The sequence below is a fragment of the Podarcis pityusensis genome, assembly GCF_964106645.2.
Source record: "Podarcis pityusensis genome assembly, chromosome: 8".
NCBI lineage: Eukaryota > Metazoa > Chordata > Lepidosauria > Squamata > Lacertidae > Podarcis > Podarcis pityusensis.
In genome coordinates this window covers 80,948,826-80,969,188 of record NC_138033.1, presented here as the reverse complement: position 1 = coordinate 80,969,188, position 20,363 = coordinate 80,948,826, and the positions used below count along the sequence as shown (strand labels likewise).

General features: G+C 47.1%; 1 protein-coding gene across 29 annotated transcripts in view; it reads left to right on the top strand.

Annotated features, from left to right (window-relative positions):
- EIF4G3 (eukaryotic translation initiation factor 4 gamma 3) overlaps positions 1-20,363 on the top strand; it is a 78,040-nt gene that overhangs the window by 23,025 nt on the left and 34,652 nt on the right. For 5 of the 29 annotated variants that reach the window (XR_013989662.1, XM_081017272.1, XM_081017252.1 and 2 more), the window contains exons 3-8: positions 1,360-1,503; positions 4,026-4,130; positions 11,783-11,878; positions 12,711-12,824; positions 15,989-16,024; positions 20,247-20,267. Coding sequence is in view for 28 of the 29 variants with exons in the window: in XM_081017263.1 (XP_080873389.1) it covers positions 1,360-1,503; positions 4,026-4,130; positions 11,783-11,878; positions 12,711-12,824; positions 15,989-16,024; positions 20,247-20,267 (516 nt within the window). In the remaining variant the exon portion in view is untranslated. The remainder of the gene's footprint in view (positions 1-1,359; positions 1,504-4,025; positions 4,131-11,782; positions 11,879-12,710; positions 12,825-15,988; positions 16,025-20,246; positions 20,268-20,363) is intronic. The other 24 variants (XM_081017270.1, XM_081017258.1, XM_081017269.1 and 21 more) reach the window with 15 other exon arrangements.

Here is a 20,363-nt window from a genome sequence, read left to right as displayed (position 1 = left end):
TGTTAGCGTGCTGCCAAAGCTTTCTGTTTCTGCTGTGGAAGGGTGGGTTCGTATATTATGATTATTTTTTAATGAATTGCATATGTTTCTGTGTGAATGTGCTGATAGTACAATATGTTTTGCTTAATGCTTATGGGTTGTATCCCATATTGGTCCTACTCAAAGTAAACCTATTGAAATTGATAAGCACGGCTAACTTAGGGCCATTAGTTTCAGTGGGTCTACTCTGGGTAGGACTTTGTTGGAGACAACCCTGTGTTTTTAAATATACTGTAAGTTACTCAGAATCTAGTAAATAATAACAATAAAGTAAAATTTGGGAAAGTTAGTTGAACTGAGTGATTTCAAATTAGTATCTCTTTCCTTGGGGATTTAAAATATTAAAACTTGATGTCTTCATATTGAATTGTTCCAATTGTTTGGACCAATCAGGCCCTGCACAGCCTGGGCTCTGGATCTCTCCAGGAGCACCTTTCCCAAGTTGCTCCTCCAGTCCGCGAGTGAAAGATCAAATGGGGAGAGCTGCTGTTACCAGCTCTGTTGCCTCTTGGAAGATGAGCTTCTTCACCTGCATCATCAGGTGTCCTAGGACTTCCTTCTAAGGAGACCACCTTCAGGCCTGCTTTCAGTCTTTCTTCTCTGCCAGGCATTGAGTGACTTCTCTGCCCACTTTCAGCTTCAGAGTGCTGCTGTTTGACTTGCAATGAGGGTTGTGTTTAGTGCTCCTTCAGTACAATTTTATGGGGTTGCATCCAGCTAAGTTTCACTCAGTGTATACCTAAATCAGTTGTGTCCATTAACTTCATTAGCTTTACTCTTGAGTAGGACTAGCATTGGCTACAAACTGTAGGATTTATCTTTTTTGGGGGAAGCCTCTTTGAGTGTGTCTCAGGGCCAAATAGGAATTCAAGAATTCCAAAATAATTGCCAGCCACCTGTTTCCATTGGATGCTTGATGCGGACCGAGCATGTGCCAAGGACGGGGATGCATTGGGAAATAATGGGAAGTTTTACAAGGAAAGATAAACGCCTTCTCGTTACTGAAGCTCTAAAGATTTCTCAAAGCAAGGCAATGTTGACCAGGTGAAAGGCTCGCCCTTTTGCCATTGGAGATGTACCCTTCATCTGTGTTCAAGTTCTGAGATGCAAGATAAGGCGTGTGAACAAGCTCTGCTCCTGCAGCCTCTTGCTCTCCCTGTCCTTTTTTACGGGTGGCCAGAGAGACGGTGAGTGTATCCAGTGGTAGCTACTTGTGAGCCAAAGGATGGATCGCTTCCTTTTCCTCCCCAGGTCTGTAGCCTCAGCATGTAAATGAACCCCCATGGAGGGAGCTTTACTAATCTCTGGTTTTACTAACAGTTTATCTCCTCACAGGTCACGCAGGTTGCGAGACAGCCAGGCCCTTCTGCCCCCTCCCCTTACTCTGCACATGAAATAAGCAAGGGGCACCCATCCCTTGCTGCAACGCCACCAGGACATGCCTCCTCCCCAAGCCTCACCCAGGTAAGGTTTGGCGCCTGCTTCTCAGGTCTGAGTTGCCTTTCTATACGTTTATGGGGTGTGGGTGAGATCTTGGCTTTGCGCAGTGCTAACCCTGGTCTGCATGCTACTTTCACTTGAGCTGCTCTTCCTCTTGCTGGCCAAGGATAGGGGAAGAGGAGAGGGGTTCCCTTTAGGGCGCTCCCCACCCCAACCCCCTCAATTGGAAATTGGCAGGGACGCCTCTCGTTTCAGACTAAGCGCTTTTTTTTGCTAAGTGGCGGTGATTTTAATAACATGCCTTTAGGCAGGTACATTTTTCTTTTCTGACCAGCACTCATTGCATGTGCTGAAAGAGAAAATGGACACAGTAAAAATAATACATGTGGACAAGGAATTTAGATAATTGAAAACCATAACTTGTTTTTAATCACTTAATTCCTCAAAACGTTTCCAAGAGACGAGGGATGACGTGGCAAAGCAGAGGAGGAATGTATTTGTAGTTAGCAAAGGTAGGGCAGATGCGTTGTCCAAGGGTGGGCCTCATGCCTAGGCAATGTGACCTGTGGCAGCTTCAGGCAGTGAGCTGCTGAGCACCAAGGCCTCCTTGGCAATGATGCCTCAAGGCAGAGTGTGTGGGAGCTTTCAGAAGCATACAAGTGGAGGGGGCATCGGCCCCTTCTTTGTTTCTGTAGATTCCTGCATGAGACTAGAAGTCTTGGTTCTCGGACAGATGAGCTGGTGCTTGAAATCCTACTTGGAACATAATCAGCTGCTTTGATTCCCATGATAACTTCCAGACCCTCAAGCGTGATGCAGGGCCCCATTTTGGTTCCTTAGTAAAGAAGGAATTGGGGGTGAGGCGAGGTTGAGCTTTTTTTATACAGGCATGAGAGAACCCTCTGCATCTGTTTCCTCCAGCCAGACAGTGCATGAGTCACTCAAGTTGTTGCACCTTTTCCAGTGGACTTGACATGTGCATCATGTGACAGTAGGCATGACACCCCACCGGTTCAGCTCAAAACTTGCTGCCAAGTTTATTGATAGAAAAGGATTTTGTGTAGTCTTGTGTGTTAAGAGCCTAACCAAAGAAGACAAAAAGTGCTCTGAAAGTTGTGGAGTGGCTACTGTAGTAACTGTTGTGGGCACCAGAAACAGCTACCCTGCCCAGCTGCATCTCCACGACCTCCAACTCCTGTGTCAATCCCCAATGTTCCAGAAGAGAGATGAAAGCCACAACCTTTTCCCACCATCAGAAAAAACTGCAAATATTCCTTACGAATTTATCAGTTGAGTCCTGAGTACAGTGAGGTTCTTCCGCAGAAAGTCACTCCAGAATGTTGCACCTCTGTTTGTGTAACGCCTTCTCCAGATTTCTTACCTGAACTTAAGTCACGGCCAAGTCTGGCAGGTCAGCCCTGCACAGAGTCTGCTAGTCTTCTTAGTTTGATTCTAAACAAAAGCAAGGGGTGTCCTCCTCGCCTCAGAAGGTCTTGCAATTCTTTGTCTGCCAACAAGAGGCACTTCTTGTTCATTTGTTATAGATCTTTCTCTGATGGGTCCAGATAATTTTGAATGCCACCGCTTCCTCCACTTACAAAAAGGGGGGATCCATTGCTCACCCACTCAGGGCTTAAGGCAATTGTTAACCAATATTTTGCCCGTATTCTCAGTTGTTAACAGGATATGCACTCTTGCTTCTTTCCAGGGCACAGGCCTAAATTTACCAAAAGTAATTCACATTTTTGATACATGGCATAAGAATATATAAAGTCTTGTACATTCATCTTTGGGATGTTGTCATGAGTGTAGCGTGCTGATCATAGGAAAATGTATTGGTCACCTGTCTCTGATAACTGATCGTATTTCTCCACTTTTTCGTTTTTCCCCCTGGAGAGGCAGTCTTACTGAAGCACATAGTAGCTTGTTCTGTAAAAAGGGTTGCCTGCATAGATCCATTTGGTTTCCCCATTCAGATCCCTGCAACCTCACAGGAGACTTGGAGAGGGGGGTGTCAAACAAAGGAGCTGGTCTCCTGCAGGGGGTGTTGAGAATTGATGGCAACTGGTCCACAGACCTTTCACATTGCTGTTTTGAGATTAGCAGAGTCCTGCACTTGAAGCCACTGAGAGCATAATGACAGGACAGGTCACTACTAATGGGTACCCTTTTATCTAGAGTACCAAGCTCTGCTGACAACAATTCCCTAGTCCTAGAGTAGGGGAAGAATGGGTAGAAATGTCCCTGGGATGCTTTTGTTCATTTAGCCCATTGTAAAAAGGCAGGTAGAAAGGGAGGTCGTCCCAATCCAGGTGTGTAGAAAGTATTTTGAGAAGTTGGAGGGGATGCATCTGCTCCCATCAGCCTGGTAGAAGGGGAGAGAGAACGGAGCATTGACGTGGAGATGTGCCAACCCCTGTCCATCCCCCACCCACCTGCCATCATTCTCGTCCTCCCCACCCCCCTCTCCCCCTCTCTCTGTCTCTTTCTCTGTCACTCTCTTTCTTTCTCTCTTACTCTGTCGCTCTCTTTCACTCTCGCTCCAGCAGCCAGGAGGGAGGAGGGACAGAAGCTTTCCACCCCACCCAAGAGCCAGCAGTCTTTTTGAAGATCCAAGGGAACTGGTGCAAAGGATTCTGGGATGTGGGATGGTGAGTGACAAGAGGAAAAAAAAGGTTAAGTGATGCCCCGCTGGAAAAGCCTGGCTCTTGTTTTTCTAACGGGTGGAGATCTCATTTAGGGTGGGGCCATTGTGGCTTACAGGGGAGGCCCCTCCTGCAAAGGCGTGGAAGACTCAGGGCAGAAGGAATGTTCATGGGGAGCCTTAAAAACACGTTGAGAACTTGAGATGTATGGAGGAGCTCCATTCAGTATTTTGCCCTTGAGGCATCTTACCATGCCATCTGGACTTTTTGCTTCAAAGCTGTTGCTCTGTCTTGGAAAGTGTTAAATTCTATGGCAAAGTTTCAAATTTGGAGTAGGCGTAGACGTGCAGGTTGAGAGTCTTAGCTTCGTGTCCAGTCTGAGGATGGTGGCTTAGCATTTTAAAGGCCCACTTGTGTTCCCAGCCATTGGCAGTCGCTGTACCTGTCGGCCCACATCTGCCTCCCCCATACACTCTGGGTTGTGTCCAACATTTGTTTTACACACAGTACACCCATTGAAATTAATTATCATTAGTCATACCCATTAACTTCAGTGGGTCTACTCTGAGTAGGATGAGCATTGGGTGCCACCCTCTTGACTACTTCGGCTGTCCCTCAAACAGCAGGGATTCCATTTTCCCTCCACACCCTTTATTCAGGATTGCTTATAAGGGATTTTGCATGTGAGGAGGTCAGAAAGTGAAGCTTTTCGCACTAACCTCAGTTTGGCAGAGCCGAGGGAGGGCTGGTCTTGCATTGAAAGTCGCTTATACTTGGTTTGGCCCTCACTCATTGCTCAGGTTCAAAATGTTTCCTTTAGGAAGGTGTTTAATTAAAATAGGAAAGTTTCGGTTCCAAACCTTTATGATGTGTTGGTGTGTGGGAGCCGCGGAGAGCTATCCAAGGTCCACTGAAAGCGGTCCAAAGGGGTGGGGACAGGAAAATGCAGCTTGCATCATGACTTCTGTGTTGCTCCTTTTGTCTTCCTGGATCCAGAAGCACATGGTGTGGCACATAAAGGGGAAAAGAGAGGCTCACAAAGGGAGAATAGAGAAGTGGTGCTGTAAGGCATGGACAGGGAGGGAAGTGGGTTAACAGAGAATGGGCCATAGAAGACATTTAACTTTTGTAACAAAGCTGTTCTGTGGTTAACATAGTCGTGCAGCCCTGTTGAGTTCTTGCAAAGGTGTCCCACTTGAGTATCTGAGTGTTTTACCCCTTGATTTAGAGTTTTCTTGGCCCAACTAATGATGCTCTGAGTGGCAGAGAATAAAACGTCCCCTATCTACATGATGCTTTTCTGGAAAAATATTTTTATTGTCCTACTTGAAAGGGTTTTTGCAGTTTTCTAAGCTTTCATGAATAGGAGGTTTATTATTTAACTCCCAAGAATGTAGTTAGACTTTGTTTAATATTCAGGTAGCCCAGAACCAGCGATTTGCCTTCCGAAATGAAGAGATTCTGAATTTCAGAAATTCCACACCCACTCACGACTCTGGAGTTTTGTGACCTTGACTGCCTTTTCCTATGTGCCTTACTCTAGGATTGTCCCCTTCCTGTCCCATTTGGCTGGGTAAAGTATAGTAGTAGTGGAAACGGCATTAGGATTGTCCCGTTCCTGTCCCATTTGGCTGGGTAAACTATAGTAGTAGTGGAAACGGCATTAGGAATTGTGCCATAGGCTTTGGTGAGTAGTGTTCTCCTGTGTGGTGCCTTAAGTGAGTCATGTTTTCCTGCAAGGCATTTCCAGAGTTCTCTACAGCTTGGTTCCCTCTTGGCTGTAACAGTGTGGTTAGAGCATGATGCTGATAACGCCAAGATTGCAGGGGCAATCCCTGTAAGGTACAACTGCATATTCTTGCGTTGCAGGATGTTGAACTAGATGATCCTCAGGGTCTCTTCCAACTCTTTGCTCAGCCTTCCACAGCACTTCCTGATGGTAGACTCTGCTTTAATAAAGCAGCGTGTCTTGGATCCCATATCACATGTAAATATGGCATGATGTAATACGCTGTCATCGGTGTGCTGCCATAGAAAACAGCATGTGGGATGTCATTTTCAGTGTGGGCTTTTGAGGAAAAGTCATGTTGACTGTTGTCCTTTTGTCCCCAGTGCCCAAAAGCGTTTTGTTTTGTGCCTGCTGCGGCAATTCATCAATGGAGTGGGAGGAGATGGGGGTTTGCTTTAATTCATAATGTGACTCAAAAGCATGTTGTGTTTAGAAGGAAGCTCTACAGATGGGAACGTGCAGCAGTGCCACCAAGGTCTCTTGGGCCATTTCATGTAAGGACATGCTAGTCTTCTTCCTTTTTGCCCTGGATCACCAGCAGTGTCCTTTGCTAGGCTGAGGAATAATCTCAGAGAAGTTTAGCTCTGCAGTCACAGGATGCAGCCTTCCTCTTTTTGCTTCTTTTAAAAAGCAAAACTCTTGCAGCTGGACTGATATTTTGATATGTGGTCCACTCCATTCCCTAAAAAAGAAAAGAAAAAAGAATCCCTCTTTTGAGAACCTTAAATGAAGCATTTGCTAGTGCTGGCTTACATTCTGCATGCAGAATTGATAGGCAGAGAATATCTATATTTTATATAAATAGCTCTCCGTGGAACTTTGTGTAGACGGATGGAGAAGGTGTGGCTTTAAGGAGCTTTGAAGCCACTGAGCCATCTTATGGACTATGGATGCTTTTCCAGTGAGCTGTTTTGGCAACAATTTCATAAAGACCTTCTGAAATCTAAGGCAGCTATTTTAAGTGTCATTAGGTCACGGCTGGCTTTCGAAGGAAGGCATGAAATACCCAGGGGCCTTGTTGCTTGTAGCTAGAAGTAGGATTCAATTGCCAAATGCATTAAGGTGGTGAGAGTGGAACCATACCTTTTCCGGGTCCGGCCTGCTCATGAGATGCTGTGAGAGTGATCCCTGGCCTAACCCTTCCCAGGGACTGCAAGCCTGTCCTCATCCATGGGACATTTCAGAGCTGGGATTGTGTAAGGGTGTGAGGTGTTGCTGGTTTTGTCATGTCTTTCCTTGGTGGTCCCTCAGATGCACCCAGCATTTAACCTGGCAAGTGACTTCCTGTGGGCACGGAAAGTTCTCAGGGTGCTGAAAGAATTCACAGCGCCGAGGCAGAAATTTCCACTCCGCTGCTCAGAGCAGGAAGCGCAAGAGCTGTGCGTGACTCAGCATTTTCTCAGCCTCCCCCTGACGTGAGCCCGGCTTTCGCCTGTTTATTCCTGGCACATTTAGTGCAAGGGCGGGGGGGGGGGATCTTGTTGCACAGCAGGTCTAACTCCTTTCGAAATGCAGATAAAAATAATCCTCCCCTTGTTGTTGTTTGCTTATTTCAGCTGGCAGGAACAGAGGGTGGGGGTTGAATGAGGGGGAAGGTCCATGGTGAGAGGATTCTTTGACAACTTGAAACACATAAGAATTCCTTTATCATACCTCTTACTCCGAGATAAGGTAGGAAGGAGGAAGTGCCATTGCTTGGTGGCAAAGAACACCCATTGCCTGCATCAAGCCCCATATTCACCAGTCTCTTTGCAGGGCTGGGGGTCACCCTTCTCTGCCTGAGACCCTGCAGAGTCCTCACCAGTAAGAGGAGACAGCCCTGGGTTAAATGAACCAGCTGGCTGACTCGGGAAGAGGCAGCTGCTGCTTCTTTTCTTTCTTCATTAAATTCATTCAAACATATAACATCTACATACATATATCTGAATGCTGGTGTTTAAGCAGTACTTACAAAATAACTACCAAATAATGTAAGCTTCTTATCCCAGACTACTGTTTGTATAGAAGGTGATAAACCGTTTAAGTTAACCAAAGTTTTGTAACGTGAGGAAAGTCCTCTGTTTTCATTTTTAGCCATATACATAAACAAAACTGTTCCATTTGATTCCAAATGAGTCTTTGTGCTTCAGGCCTTGTTTTATTTAATTTTTCAGTTTTATTTAATTTTTCTAAAATAAAACTAAAAATTTTCAGTTTTATTTAATTTTTCCACAAATACAGTTTGCCACACTTTGTTGTTCCAGTTTGTCAGAAAATCCCCCAGTATGGTGCTGTTAATGAGCCTGGCTGCTAGGAGAAGAGAACTTCTTAAAGGTTTAAGCTGTTCAGTTAATATTGCCTCCCGTGAAAAGGTTGAGGAGCGCTAGACACTTTGTCTAGTAATTGCTTTTATTTGCACAAATAACTTCCTCCTCCTTAAGTCCACATGTTCATGGGCTTATCTGCACCATGCATTTGACGCATATGGCCTCCCCCAAAGAATCCTGCTTTGAATGTATGGTGTGAATGTGGGAAGTGCTCTGCAAATTGTAGTCATCACTCATTGCTGTGTCTCACGGTGCTACAGCATTTGTAAAGTTTAGAAATAATCACTGCTTTTTTAAACAAAAAAAATACATGTCCCAACGCTCAGATGTTGAGGTTGGACAGGCTAGAATTGGAGTTAACCTGGAGACAGATTGTTGTGGCAGGGAATGCTCTTGGTGCATGGCAGGAAGCACTTCTTCCCACCCCAGGCCAGACCCTGATTGGCTCCCCAGGATTACATTGGAACTTTCATCTCGCCCTTCTGGGCCAGCTAATTGGGCTCTGAAATTGGACTCAGAAATGTGGCTGCTAATTGCCGCTTGCTGATGTACTCCAAGACAAAGACAGTGAATTGGAGAAGAGATTGGGTTGTTGAGTCATTGCAGTGGGCTTGATGCAGCGAGGCTGGCAAAAGTTAGGGGTGCTTCATGGGCAGAATGTTTCCTGGCTGGAGCCAAAATTTGCTTCCTAAGTGACCTTGCTGCATCTTTGTCTGATTTGCCATTTCACTCCACCTAACAAGACAGTTGCAGGCTTCAAACATCTGGTCATCCCCAGAGCCATGCAACTGAACAGCTCCTGAAAAATGCTATTTTGCTGCTTCAGGCTGCCCTGGCTGCCCTCTGTTGCCCCTCCCTTCCACCAGCATGGAAGGTGGTTAGGTGCCTGCTTTGGATTTTGCCTCTGTCAAAGGCAAATCACTACAGTAGTGATTGTTTTTCTGGCATGTTTTAATTAGCAAACTGCTTCTGAGTATCTGTGCATACCCTGTAGTAACTTTTCTTAAATAGGGTGCTGTTTGAGCAGCAGCTTAAACTAGATGACTTCCAGAGTCCCTTCCAGAGTATTGGGCTTGTCCAGTGCTAAGGTGGGACCAAAATCCACCCGGTCTCAGAAAGCTGCACTTGACTTTAATCTATTGACTGTAATAAGGGAAGGACAGTATGATTTATTGTCACACACCCCTTTTAGGAGGAGTTTTCATTCAACCTTTTCAGATTCAGCACCTATCCTTAGCCCAGAATGGCATTAGGGTACCCACTTCTTTTTTTGCCATTTATTTGTATGGTGGTAGCACTGTTGCTGTTGCAACTTGTTTTAGGCTAGGTTGCAACCTTGCAATGGGTTCCGACTAGGGACCTAAGAGGGTGTTACTAATTGTGTTTTACCACATTTCTGCCACTGATCCCTTTGTTCAGCTGTGTACTCTTGAGGTCCAAGATCTCACAGTTTTGAGCTGCTGACTTTGAAACCTAGCCTGGTCCATCTTGAAATTCTGCATTGAATATGAGCCAAATGACTGCCTTATGCCCTGCTTTGAGTGTTTGTAGTCACATGTACCTGATGATAAGAGACTCTCTTTTTAAAAAAAAAAAAAAAAAGTACCTCTGTGCACAAAAAACACACACCTCCCATACGCACACACATATGCACAGCAGTATTTTATCTCCCTGAATTTTAGAATGATCCACTCCCTGGTTCTCTCATTGCATCTGGCAGGCAAATCATAAAATGCTGAACAGAATAAACTTTAATGATCCACCACTTTTCAGACAAATAAGCCGATTAAAATTCTCATGTGCATTCATCTTTCTGTGCCAAGCAGAGATCAGTAGGCAAGATAATTATCCCATTCAGCTGGGATGGAAAAAAGGCAAGTGTCACATGTTTCAGTGAGAGCCTTGAAGGATGGGCAGAATTGAGCAATGGCTTGTGGAGGTGTCTATAGCATCTTTTAGGGGGCATATGGGTTGGTGAGCCCTGATGGAAGGGCAACAGGAATTGCTCTAAACCTGGCAGTTGTTTGAACACCCAGAGACCAATTATGGATTGAGCCTGGCGCGCACAGGCAACCTGCATACAGTTGTCAGTTGGCTTACCCTTTGTACCAGCCTTGCAGTTAAGCACTAGCCTGGTAGCCATAAGTGACCGGGAATTCTGTTCAGGCATGTGAATGGACTAACGGAGGAGGGATAGATCACTCCATTTCTCTACCACCATCAGTCTGTTTGAGTCCTGTTTTAGCTGCAGTGGAAGGAAGGTTTCATCCTCCACAACCAGGATAGATAACTGAGCCTCCTCTGCCAGTCTGCTTGGTGGAAGAACTTTTCCTTTCATAGCCTGTGTGTCAAAACTGGCTATGGAGGAAGGGTATGCTGCTCTCGCACTGCAACTTGCTTTAAGCTGTAGGACTGCTCCGGGGCTCAGGGTGTGGTGTTCTGTTGAGTGGGCTGCCTCTGTTGAAATGGGGTGATGGGGAGTTTGCTTGCTTATGTGAATGGGTCCTCCAGCCTGTGTTATGAGCTCTGTTGCTGGGCAGGCTTCCCCTCCTACCAACAAGCTGGCCTTACGCAGGGGCCTGTTAGGAGAAGGCACTGCTTTTCTTGTGAAATGACAGTTGAGGTGTCATTGCTTAGACTTAACTGGCTGCAAGAGGTTTCCCTGCTTTATCTGTGTTGCTGCCTTTTGCAAAGGCCCTTATTTCCTCCTCTACAGGGCCCTGGAGCAACCAAGGGGCCTGGGAACGGGGCTGTTTGCTGTAGTCTTACAAGGAGGCTTGGACTGTTAATGGGAGCAAGAAGGAAGGTGCATTTAACTCCTGGCCACATAGAGTCAAAGGGCAACAGTAGAGCTTCTTTTTTAAAGTCTTCTAAAACTGTGTGGGTGTCAGATGTGCAAGCTGCCATTGTCCTGTCTTATAAAGAGGCACTAAGCCTCAGTCGCATCACTGTGACATAAATCCGGAAATGTTTTTCTCGAGCCAAATAGTCTCCTGATGAATATTGTAACGGGCTGAATATTCTGCTGCTTCTTGGCATGAATTAGCAAAACATTTCTGGCACTAAGTGTGCCACTGAGCCATCCAGCAGGGAGGAGGATGAGGTGTGTGAGATTCTGTGTCAGTGAGGTGAGCAAGCCAGCAGGGTGGGAGTACCTGGTGTATAGAGTCTCAGAAGCAAATGGTTTGGCCTACAGGCACTGCTGGCAGACACAGAGGACAGCTATCTCTGCCATGGTTCAGCCCCCCCCCCCCCCCCAGCATCATTCAGGAGATGAAACATTGGGCTGGACAGATTCTTGCTCTTGACCCAACATGGCAAATGTTGCAGTTAAGTGCCTTCAAGATAACCATTGCTTTTAAGTGAGATAGTAGACACCCCTGTTGAAAACCTGAAGTTAAGGTTAGTTCCTTGTATCCGGGCTTTTGCATCAATGGCATATGTCTGAAGGTACAAAGTGTGAGTCTAGTTGAGAGTTGAGGCAGCAGCGGGAAGGCAGTTTCCATCCCGGTTGCCGTTGCTTGTCATGTCTTTAACCATCTTTCTTCTCTCTCCCATGGCAGGCCCCTTACCCCTCTGGACAGAACGCCGCACCGACTACGCTGGTGTACCCGCAGGCCCCTCAGACGATGAGCACCCAGCCTCAGACGCGCTCGCCGGTAAGGGAGCCCTTATTTCGCCTGCGTGTTGTGCTGCATCTGTCCAGCCGTCCAGCAAAGCCATTGCGTTGCACTTCCTAACCTTTCTGCGAGTAGCTTCCCTGAGAAAAAGGCACCCGAAGGACTTCCCCTCTGCTTCCAGGTGGCACAAGTGACGTAGTGTTGAAGCCCTCTGGGGCTCTCAGAGATGAAGAGTCAGATCCTTTTTTGAGTTGCCTGCCTGCTCTCCAGAAGCCTGTAAATGCCTACTCCTGGGCACTTCTGTCATTGCCTACGGTACTGGTGCCCTGCTGCCAGAGGGGGCCCTGAGCCCGGCTTCAATCTCTTGTGTTGATCCATACCACCTTGCATCATAAGTTTGAGTGATACAACCTGTGCCTTTCAAGGGTGTGTCTTCTGGTGGTGGCTGTTGTGTGGTAGATGCATGGACACCCCTCCCTTTGTGTCTTTACCTTTTACTGCCCCCTTCTTTAAAGGGCTTGTAGCGAGTGGGGAAGGAGAAACTTGTTTCCTGCGGCCAATGCAATTCTGGGCTCCTGTGCTCACAGCCCTGCTGGTTCCAGCTGCACACTCTTGTTTTTTGTCTAGAAAAGGACCCTCCAGCTCATTCCCTCCTCACTCAGCCCCAGTAGTTGGCCACAATCCTGCTCTATGACAAACTGGTATTGAGCAGCAGAAGGGACACCCTTCCATCCCCAGCCACCCTTACTGTAGTAGGGCATGTTCCTCCCTGTTACGATGCGCAAAAAGCAAGAGCTGAAACATTCATGGCTGTAACGAGAGGGGAGAGTCTGACTCGAGAGCCGTGTCTCTAAACCAGTTTTCTTGACAGCCCAGCAGAGCAGTGCCAGTACATTGCCCAGACAACTGGAAGCGGAGGAAGGTTTTGGAACAGAGTCCGGTTTACAGGTCCTTGGCGGGAAGAGGCTGGATAAAATACTGCATTGTAAGCAATATAACAAACTGTACTCCCTTCTTGCAGGCAGTCGTGCCCCCGCGGCACCCCTTTCAGTTCTGTTGCTTTTTTTTGGTTTCATTTTTTGACCACATTGTTGACTGATCTACAGAAAAGCACTGATCCGATCTCTGCTTTAAGCCGCTGTGTCTTGCGGGCTGCCACATTCAGCGGCAGTTTGGAAGGGGCCAAGGCTGTCGAAGGTGGTGGCAGGAAGAAATTGAGGCAGGGTGCCCCCTCCTTAAAAAAAACCCACAACAGCCACAACCCAATAACCCTATTACAAATTTTTCAGGTGGTCTGAGTGATCAGGTACCTGAGATTTACTTTTCTAGCCCTTGTGGGGGATTTGCATTTGATTGGATTAGTCACTCAAGGGAAATTGGCAAGAACTCCTCAAAACAGGAACTTTCCCCAATTTTGGCAGAAACCTTAAGACAGAAGAAGCTACCTATAACGTCAGCCATTTTTCTGTGGTCATGAACAATCCCCCCTCTAAAATATTACCCTGCGTGCAGTCTTCTGCCATCGTCACGTTTTGTGATCATTACCACCCCATGACTAAAAATTGCTCACATAACATTTCATTTCCCCCACTCACCTCTCCTCCTCCCCTCGCAAGTCCAAAACAAATGCAAAATGGGCTAGGCTAAGCAGCTCTTGCATTTCGTTCTGGGCTTGGTTTCCATTGGTTTATTCTCCCCGTCCCCCCTTTGTGGCCCTGAAGGGAGGCTTGGGGGAGGGTGAGCGAGGGAGAGCGAGAGAGAGAGAAAGAGAGACAGCCCCCCACCCACTATGGCACCAGAGCCCCAGCTGAGGGAGCTGGTGGGCCCTGGAGTTGTTTTTGTGCTGGCAAATGAAGGGACCCTAGTTCTTCTTCCCATAGCTGCCCTTCAGCTTACTCCAATCTATTTCTGCATTCAAGGGCCATTGGCAATTGCACAGCCTCTGCCTGGACACGGCTACCTTTGCCATTCAGGTAGCTTGGTGTCATTCCCAGGCAAGTTTTCTGTTACGGCAGGGCCAGTGCCTCACACTCTGCATGCTAATTCCAGTTGGGAAGACTTTAAAAACTTTTCAGTGAATTTCTAAATTGCAACAGGTTTTTGTTTCTTTTTAAAGCAATTTGGCCATCGTAGCAAAAATGCTGAAGTGGGGAAGAGAAGAGCTATAGTGGGAGGCTTTGTTTTCAAATGGCCACAGCCAGTGTGCCCACAACGCAGCTTTAACCCATGACGGGAGAGGGGGCCCCCTGCCAAATATTCACAGAAGGAATTGGAAGCAAGACCAGCATCTGGCAGGCAAAAATTGTAACTCCAGGCAAAGGGAAAAAGGAAACCTATTTTTAATCTGAGCCAGCAGTGACTACAGTTTGTTCTGTTGCTTACAGTTACTTAATAGAGAGAGGGGCAGAGAGAGAGGCAGAGAGAAAGAATTCTGTCCGCAGGAATTATGCAGCCAATAGCCAATGGTGACAAGTGCAAAATAGACTAGGGTCTTTCTTTTTTCCTCCCACTAACGTTGAAGTTTTATTTATTTTTCATATAACATATTTACTGGACCGTTGGTTTTCACATAATTTTATTAAGTTGCAACTATCTGGCTCTGATTTCTGAGCTGTTTAGAAGTGATACTTCCTGTGGAACAGTGATAAGACAGGTACTTTTGCTTTTGGACAGATGAACACCAGTTTTTTTGGTCTGTTACTGGTGTGCATTTGCTGATTTTCTGGGAATATAGACTTTCTATCCCTCAACCTATTTAACCAGAAGTAGACATGCTTAATGCTTTATGCTTCTCTGGTCAGATATTTACCATCCTACTTTGCTTGTGCCCCCACTTTTCACACTAGAGGCAGAGCAAATTTTGAACCATATTTCTGTGCCAAATTTAATATAAGAACTAGCAGCCAATTCTTGCTCTCAATTTGTGTGTTTCTCAACAGCTAGAGGATCAGTAGAATGGCAGAGTTGAGCAAACGGGCCAGAAACTGTCCGTTCAGCTGTGTTAAAGTGTTTAGGAAGTTTCAAGGAGCACATTGAGGTTTTGAGAAAAAAATGACACTTATCTGTTAGGCGTTTTGATGGAAAACAAGTGATCTCTTTCTGCCTGAAATAGACGCTGCAGCCTGTTCTGTAGGTTTGTATGCTAGTGAGAGACTGTCTGCCGTTTCTGTTTCTGAATATTATATTTGGTGTAGAAAGTAGGTTATTTAAGTGTATCACAGTAAACTTTGGCACTTAGGAAAGCTGGTTTCTGCTGAGAAAGAGCTTGAACTCTCCAGATGTTTCCGCAAGGTAGTGGCAGTTGATCTGAAGGCTCTGGTAGTTTCCTTGATTTCTGATGACACTCTCTCTGCTTGTTGGTTGTTGTTGTGAACTCATTTGCAGTCTCCTTTTTTGCTTTATTGTTCATAGCAGATTTTCTGTTAATGTTCCGGGGGGGGGGGGGAATAGTGAGTGTGGCTTTTCTCTTGTGGGAGAGGATAGGGGAGAAACATTGAGTTGATTCCACAGCATTGCAGGTCTACCCGTCCCCACACGCTCAGCTGCACTGAATATGCCGCAGGATTTTGCTTGCTTTCCGTTAAAAAAGGAAGGAGAGCCCAGTGAAGTTTTTAGAGGTTTCTACAGCTGCACTTAGAAAGCTTCATATATGCCAAGATATCAGTATCCCTAGGTGAGGCTGACTTGTCTTTCAAGTTGTGGCTGTGCCACAGACAGGGCTCTCCATCCTGCACTCAGCTTTGATGCGCATCAGCAAGGGCTGGCCTGCCTTGCTTTTTTAAAATAATAACTTAGTGTTTGGTTTTTCAGCAAACCCTTCTCCCCCTGCCCTCCTTCAACTATGTTAGTGTTAGGGTGTCTTTTGGCTATCTAACAACTTTGGCAGGCACCTCCACCACCCACATTTTGAGCAGTGCATTCACCTGGCAGCAGAGTTTTACCTTCTGGGTTTTTGGTACCTGTCTGTCACTGTCCTGCAGCACAGCTTTGACCCTGAGAGTGTGTGTGTATGTGTGTTGGGTTTTTTGTTTGATTTCCCCTTGTGGGTTTCTTTTGCATACAGTGTGACAGTTTTTGCCTTTTGTTGTGGTGTTTCTGACTCTCTGTGCCTTTCCTTTTTGTGTTTTTGTTTCTCCTGCTTCTCCTCAGTTTGCAGCGGGGCCTCGACCTGCCCATCATCATCAGGTACAGTACCCTCCTTGCCCCTCTTCACTACGCCTCCCCTTTGCTGCCAACTGGTTGGGAGGAAAATGTGCGGGGGGGGGTGTTACTTGGCTGGCCCTCCACTAATTCCGCAGGCCATGTCCTGCACCTTGCTTTCTTAGAACCCCCCCTTTCTAAAGAGCCCCCTAACCCCATGGCACAGTCAAGCTTCAGCTTCTAACGGTTACTAATTCTGTTGCATCAATTAACAACCCCACTAACTGTGCTCCCTGGCTTTTGCTGCTGCCACAAAGCTTTCTGATGGCTGTTGGTCTGGGATCTTTGATGTTTGCTTGGTCAGGGGTGTGCGTGCGTGTGTGTGTGTGCTTAGTTTGGTTATCTAGTTCTCTTGGGCACCAGGGGAAATGGGGTCAGAATCCAAAAGACTTGCCCGGAGCAATTGCCACATTACAATACTCCCAAGTACTTTCCATTCTGAGGATGGCAACATTCCACCTGAAATAAAAACACTATGAACGTCTACCGCAGTCAGGAGACTGCTTGATTTTCTTTACCAAATAGAGCCATGCTAAGTTGGAAACACGAGAAAAATCTTGAATAGTGAAATTGGATTCTGGGTTCAGGGGTTTTTCTCTGGTCTTGTGGGGCTGGCCCAGCCCACCATCCATGCCCCCTTCAAGGCAGCATCTAGGGGAGGTGTTCAGCATCTGAGGTTGACTGCTGTGGATGGACCTATGAGTCCGCCACATTTCTACAACCCATCCTTGGTCAGAAACAACTCATGAGAAGGGGGTTGCACTGTTGTTTCATCTGAGCCGAAGCATACTGGAGTGGTGAAAGTGTAGGTCTGTGTAGCCCATCACACAAGTCACATCATAGGAGGGGGGTTCCTCCCCATGTAGCCTTAAATCATCAGGGAATAAGTTAATTATGATGTGCTCATCTTCTCTCTCCCTCCCCCCCCCCAACAGACAGCCTGAGTTACTCTTGTGGCTGCTACTTGCTGTGTGGAGGGGTGTGGCTTTTAGAGGTGCTGTTTCTGGTTAAAATGTTGTGGTTTCTTCAGTTCTACATGCTGGAGATGCCAGATCCCATATTTTCTGTGGCTGTTAAAAGGGTCCATATCAGTGGGGGGCAGGGGAGTACTGGGCTTCCTGGCTGGTGCTGTAGATTTTCAAATATCCTTTTACCATCTTCAGTGCTAGACGCGGTTACAGTTAGGTTAGCTTTAGAGACGGCTTTGAAAAGTGTTGTAACTTGCCGTAAACCTTTATGGTGTCCCATTGATTAGAAACCCAACTCAAAATAATCAAGGGTTAGCTTGGAACCAGAGTTCAGCTTAACTTCACATGTTACCAAATGGCTCAAAGCAAATGGGTGATGAGGAGGCAACTGGATTGATGGAGAGTTGTGGAGAGCTTCTTGGTTATCAGGTGCAGCTTGAGGTTCCTTCCCTCTCTCCTGCCATTGAAAATGACAGGAACTCTGATAGTCTAATGCAGAGCACTCTCAGAGGCATCATTTCCTGCAGTTATTGTGTCATAAGATGTTCAGGTCAGTGTGACTCATGTGCTCGCGCCATTAACTGGCAGCTCCTCCGGCCCAGCTGCTGTGACACTTGGTGAGGCTCATTGAACTTGCCAACTGCTATTTGAAGACCGAGGGGGCTGTGGGCACGTCTTCCTCCAGGAGGAGCGCTATTCCTGGGGCCCTTCTTGCTTCTGCGCTCATTCAATTAGCGCAAAGTGTTTGCACAAAGATGTGCAACACAAAGCTGTTGGAAGCAACTGTGAACTCCCCTGTGGGGAGGAGCAGCAAACCTTGTCAAGGAAAGGAGGGAGGGTGTGAAAACACTCTGCTTACCAGGAACTGAGGTTTGCCTTAGAGTGGGAGGGGTTTCTCCTTGGCAGCCTTTGACTCCTGCCTCATTAGGGAATCACATTTTCTATTTAAGAAAATTTCTATTTTAGTTCCCGCTGGGCAGATGCTGTGAATTCTGTCAGGCCTCTTAGTTTCGGGACTGCTGAGCAAGGATTCTTGTGCCAGTCTTGTTTCTCCAGCAGGCTCGGTCCCTTCTACACACTTCTGGTGTGGTACACAGGTGGAACAATCCCTGCCCTCCCCGATTGGCTCTGTCACCTTCCAAAGGGCAGGGTTTCTTCTGAGATCTTCAAGCTCCCATTTCCACTTACTTTCTTTTTTCCTCTCTTTCTCTCTCCCACCCCCCTTCCTTAGATAGTATCTGAGGGTCCCAAGATACCATGTTAGAGAGTAAAGCAGTAGCAGGGGAGTAACCTTCCCACCACCCAGCCAAGATGTTGTCCTCAAACTGCAGCTAGGTGCCTTGAGCCAGATCCACCCCTCCTCTGATGCTGGAAGAAAATGAGCTATTTGTTCACACACTCACTCTGCCCTCCATTCAGGCAAACAAGAAGTGTGACTAGTGGTCAAGGGCACATTCCAGAAAGGCTAAAACATTTGGGGTTCAAAGCAAGGGCTAGTGATTGGTGCTGCCTAGAGTCCTGAGGGCCACCAGATCGAGAAGCCTGGAGAGCTGTGTTCAGGCCCTGGGTCTGAGGCCCCCTATCTCTTGCCTAATGGAAGCAGTTTTGCTCATCCTCTCATTCGGAGGCTGCTCTGTCAGGCAGCTGAAACTGTTGGGCTTGGGAAGTTTGGTGTGTCTGGGCATCCCACTGATGACCACCATCACAAAGCCTGCGTCTTAACAGCACCAGCCGTGAGGGCCAGGGACAAGCCAGTGGGCCTGCTGCATAGGGTTGGCCTTGACTCTTTGTGTTCCTGATTTAGCACAAAGTGCTCCTCCAGTGGGATTTGGAACAGGGGCTGGTATTTTGAACTGTTTGACAGAACGATTATAAAACAGAGAAAAGAACACCAATTCATCTCTGGCTCTCTGCTGCAGCCATGGCCTCCATCATCTTGTCTGGAACCCTGAATTTCTTCACTAGTCTGTTAGTATTGCAAGTTGCAGGAGTTGGGATCTGGGAGGGGAGTAGCAGCTGCAGGAGTCTTGCATGTTCCCCTTCCAGACCCTTTTCTGGTGCTGTTTTCAGAGCAGCATTTTGGGATTTCTTTCCAGCTCTTGAAGCTGGTCAGGTACTTCGTTGTGTTTGCTTGATCATCAAAGAGACTTTGGCTAGTTGAGTCCCTGAGCGGCTGCTGGACCTGGTCTGCTCTCTAAACAGGAAACAAAATGCAAAGCTCCAAAGCATCACTTTTCCTTCTCTCCGCCCCACAGGCTGTCTCAGCAGGTCGAAAGTGGTTCTTTTGAGGGGTGGCCCAGACAATCTCCGAATTCCTTATGATCCCATCTGTGCCAGTTTTACATGCCTGGAGAGCTTTCCAGCTGATGTATTGCGCAGCCTTGAGATTTCTCTGTCAGCAAGGCTGCTTTCCAAGGAGAGAGAACTGAGGCAGGCTTGTCCGAGGCCAGCCGGTACATCCCTGGTGGCTGTGGTTTGACTTGACCCTGAGCTCAACCCCCTTGCACTGCTTAGAGCAGGACAAAATTTGTCAGTGGCCTGCTGTGTGTCCTGGTTTCTGTGCAGAAGATTGAAAGAGGAGGCCTCATGGCCATCTAAACCTGGAGTTGCAAGCCAGCAAGGCTGCTCTTGATAGCCAGCATAGCTGTCTGTCCCTGCCTGTAGCCGCATCCCAGGGGTTGTCTTCTGCATCTCTCCTCCTCCCTATCCACCCTGGAGGTGGATCTCTTCAGACAGGTGGCTCATTCTGTCCTCTGCAGACAACCTGTGGCTGTGAGGCAGGGAGCCTTCCCTTCCCTTCCCTTCCCTTCCTGCTTGACCACTAAACTTGGGGCTGGTTTCTCTCATCTTTTTTTGAGACCATCAAGAGGATTTTAGCAGGGTTCTGATGATCATTGGGCTGTTTCTGTTGGAGAGGAGAAGGGACCCCCAGGAAAGGGTAGTTGTCGATAGGGCAACTTTTCCCAACCATTTTCTTTCCACTGAAGCTTTAGTCCCTTGTTGTGTTTTGAGGAAAGCTAATGTCAGTGAAACAAATACTAATTTTAGAAAGCCCTAGACTGTTGCATGATGGTGACTCGGGCCATGGAGGAGTCCTCGATGCCTACTGGAGGGGCTAGGCAGAAGGAGGGCCTTAGGTTGCATGCTGGAACCCCACCCACCCCTCCTGTTGTTGACCTGTCAGCTGTTCCATTGGCTTTCTTTCTATTTCCTGCTGCTTTCTTGCTTCGTTGTTGAAGGGAGGATTCAGACCCATCCAGGTAACTTTCACTACTGGTTCTGCATGGCCTCACTGCCTCTCGATCACATGCGCCATTAGCGGCCAGGTGTCTTAGTGCCTGACGCATCATTTCGCA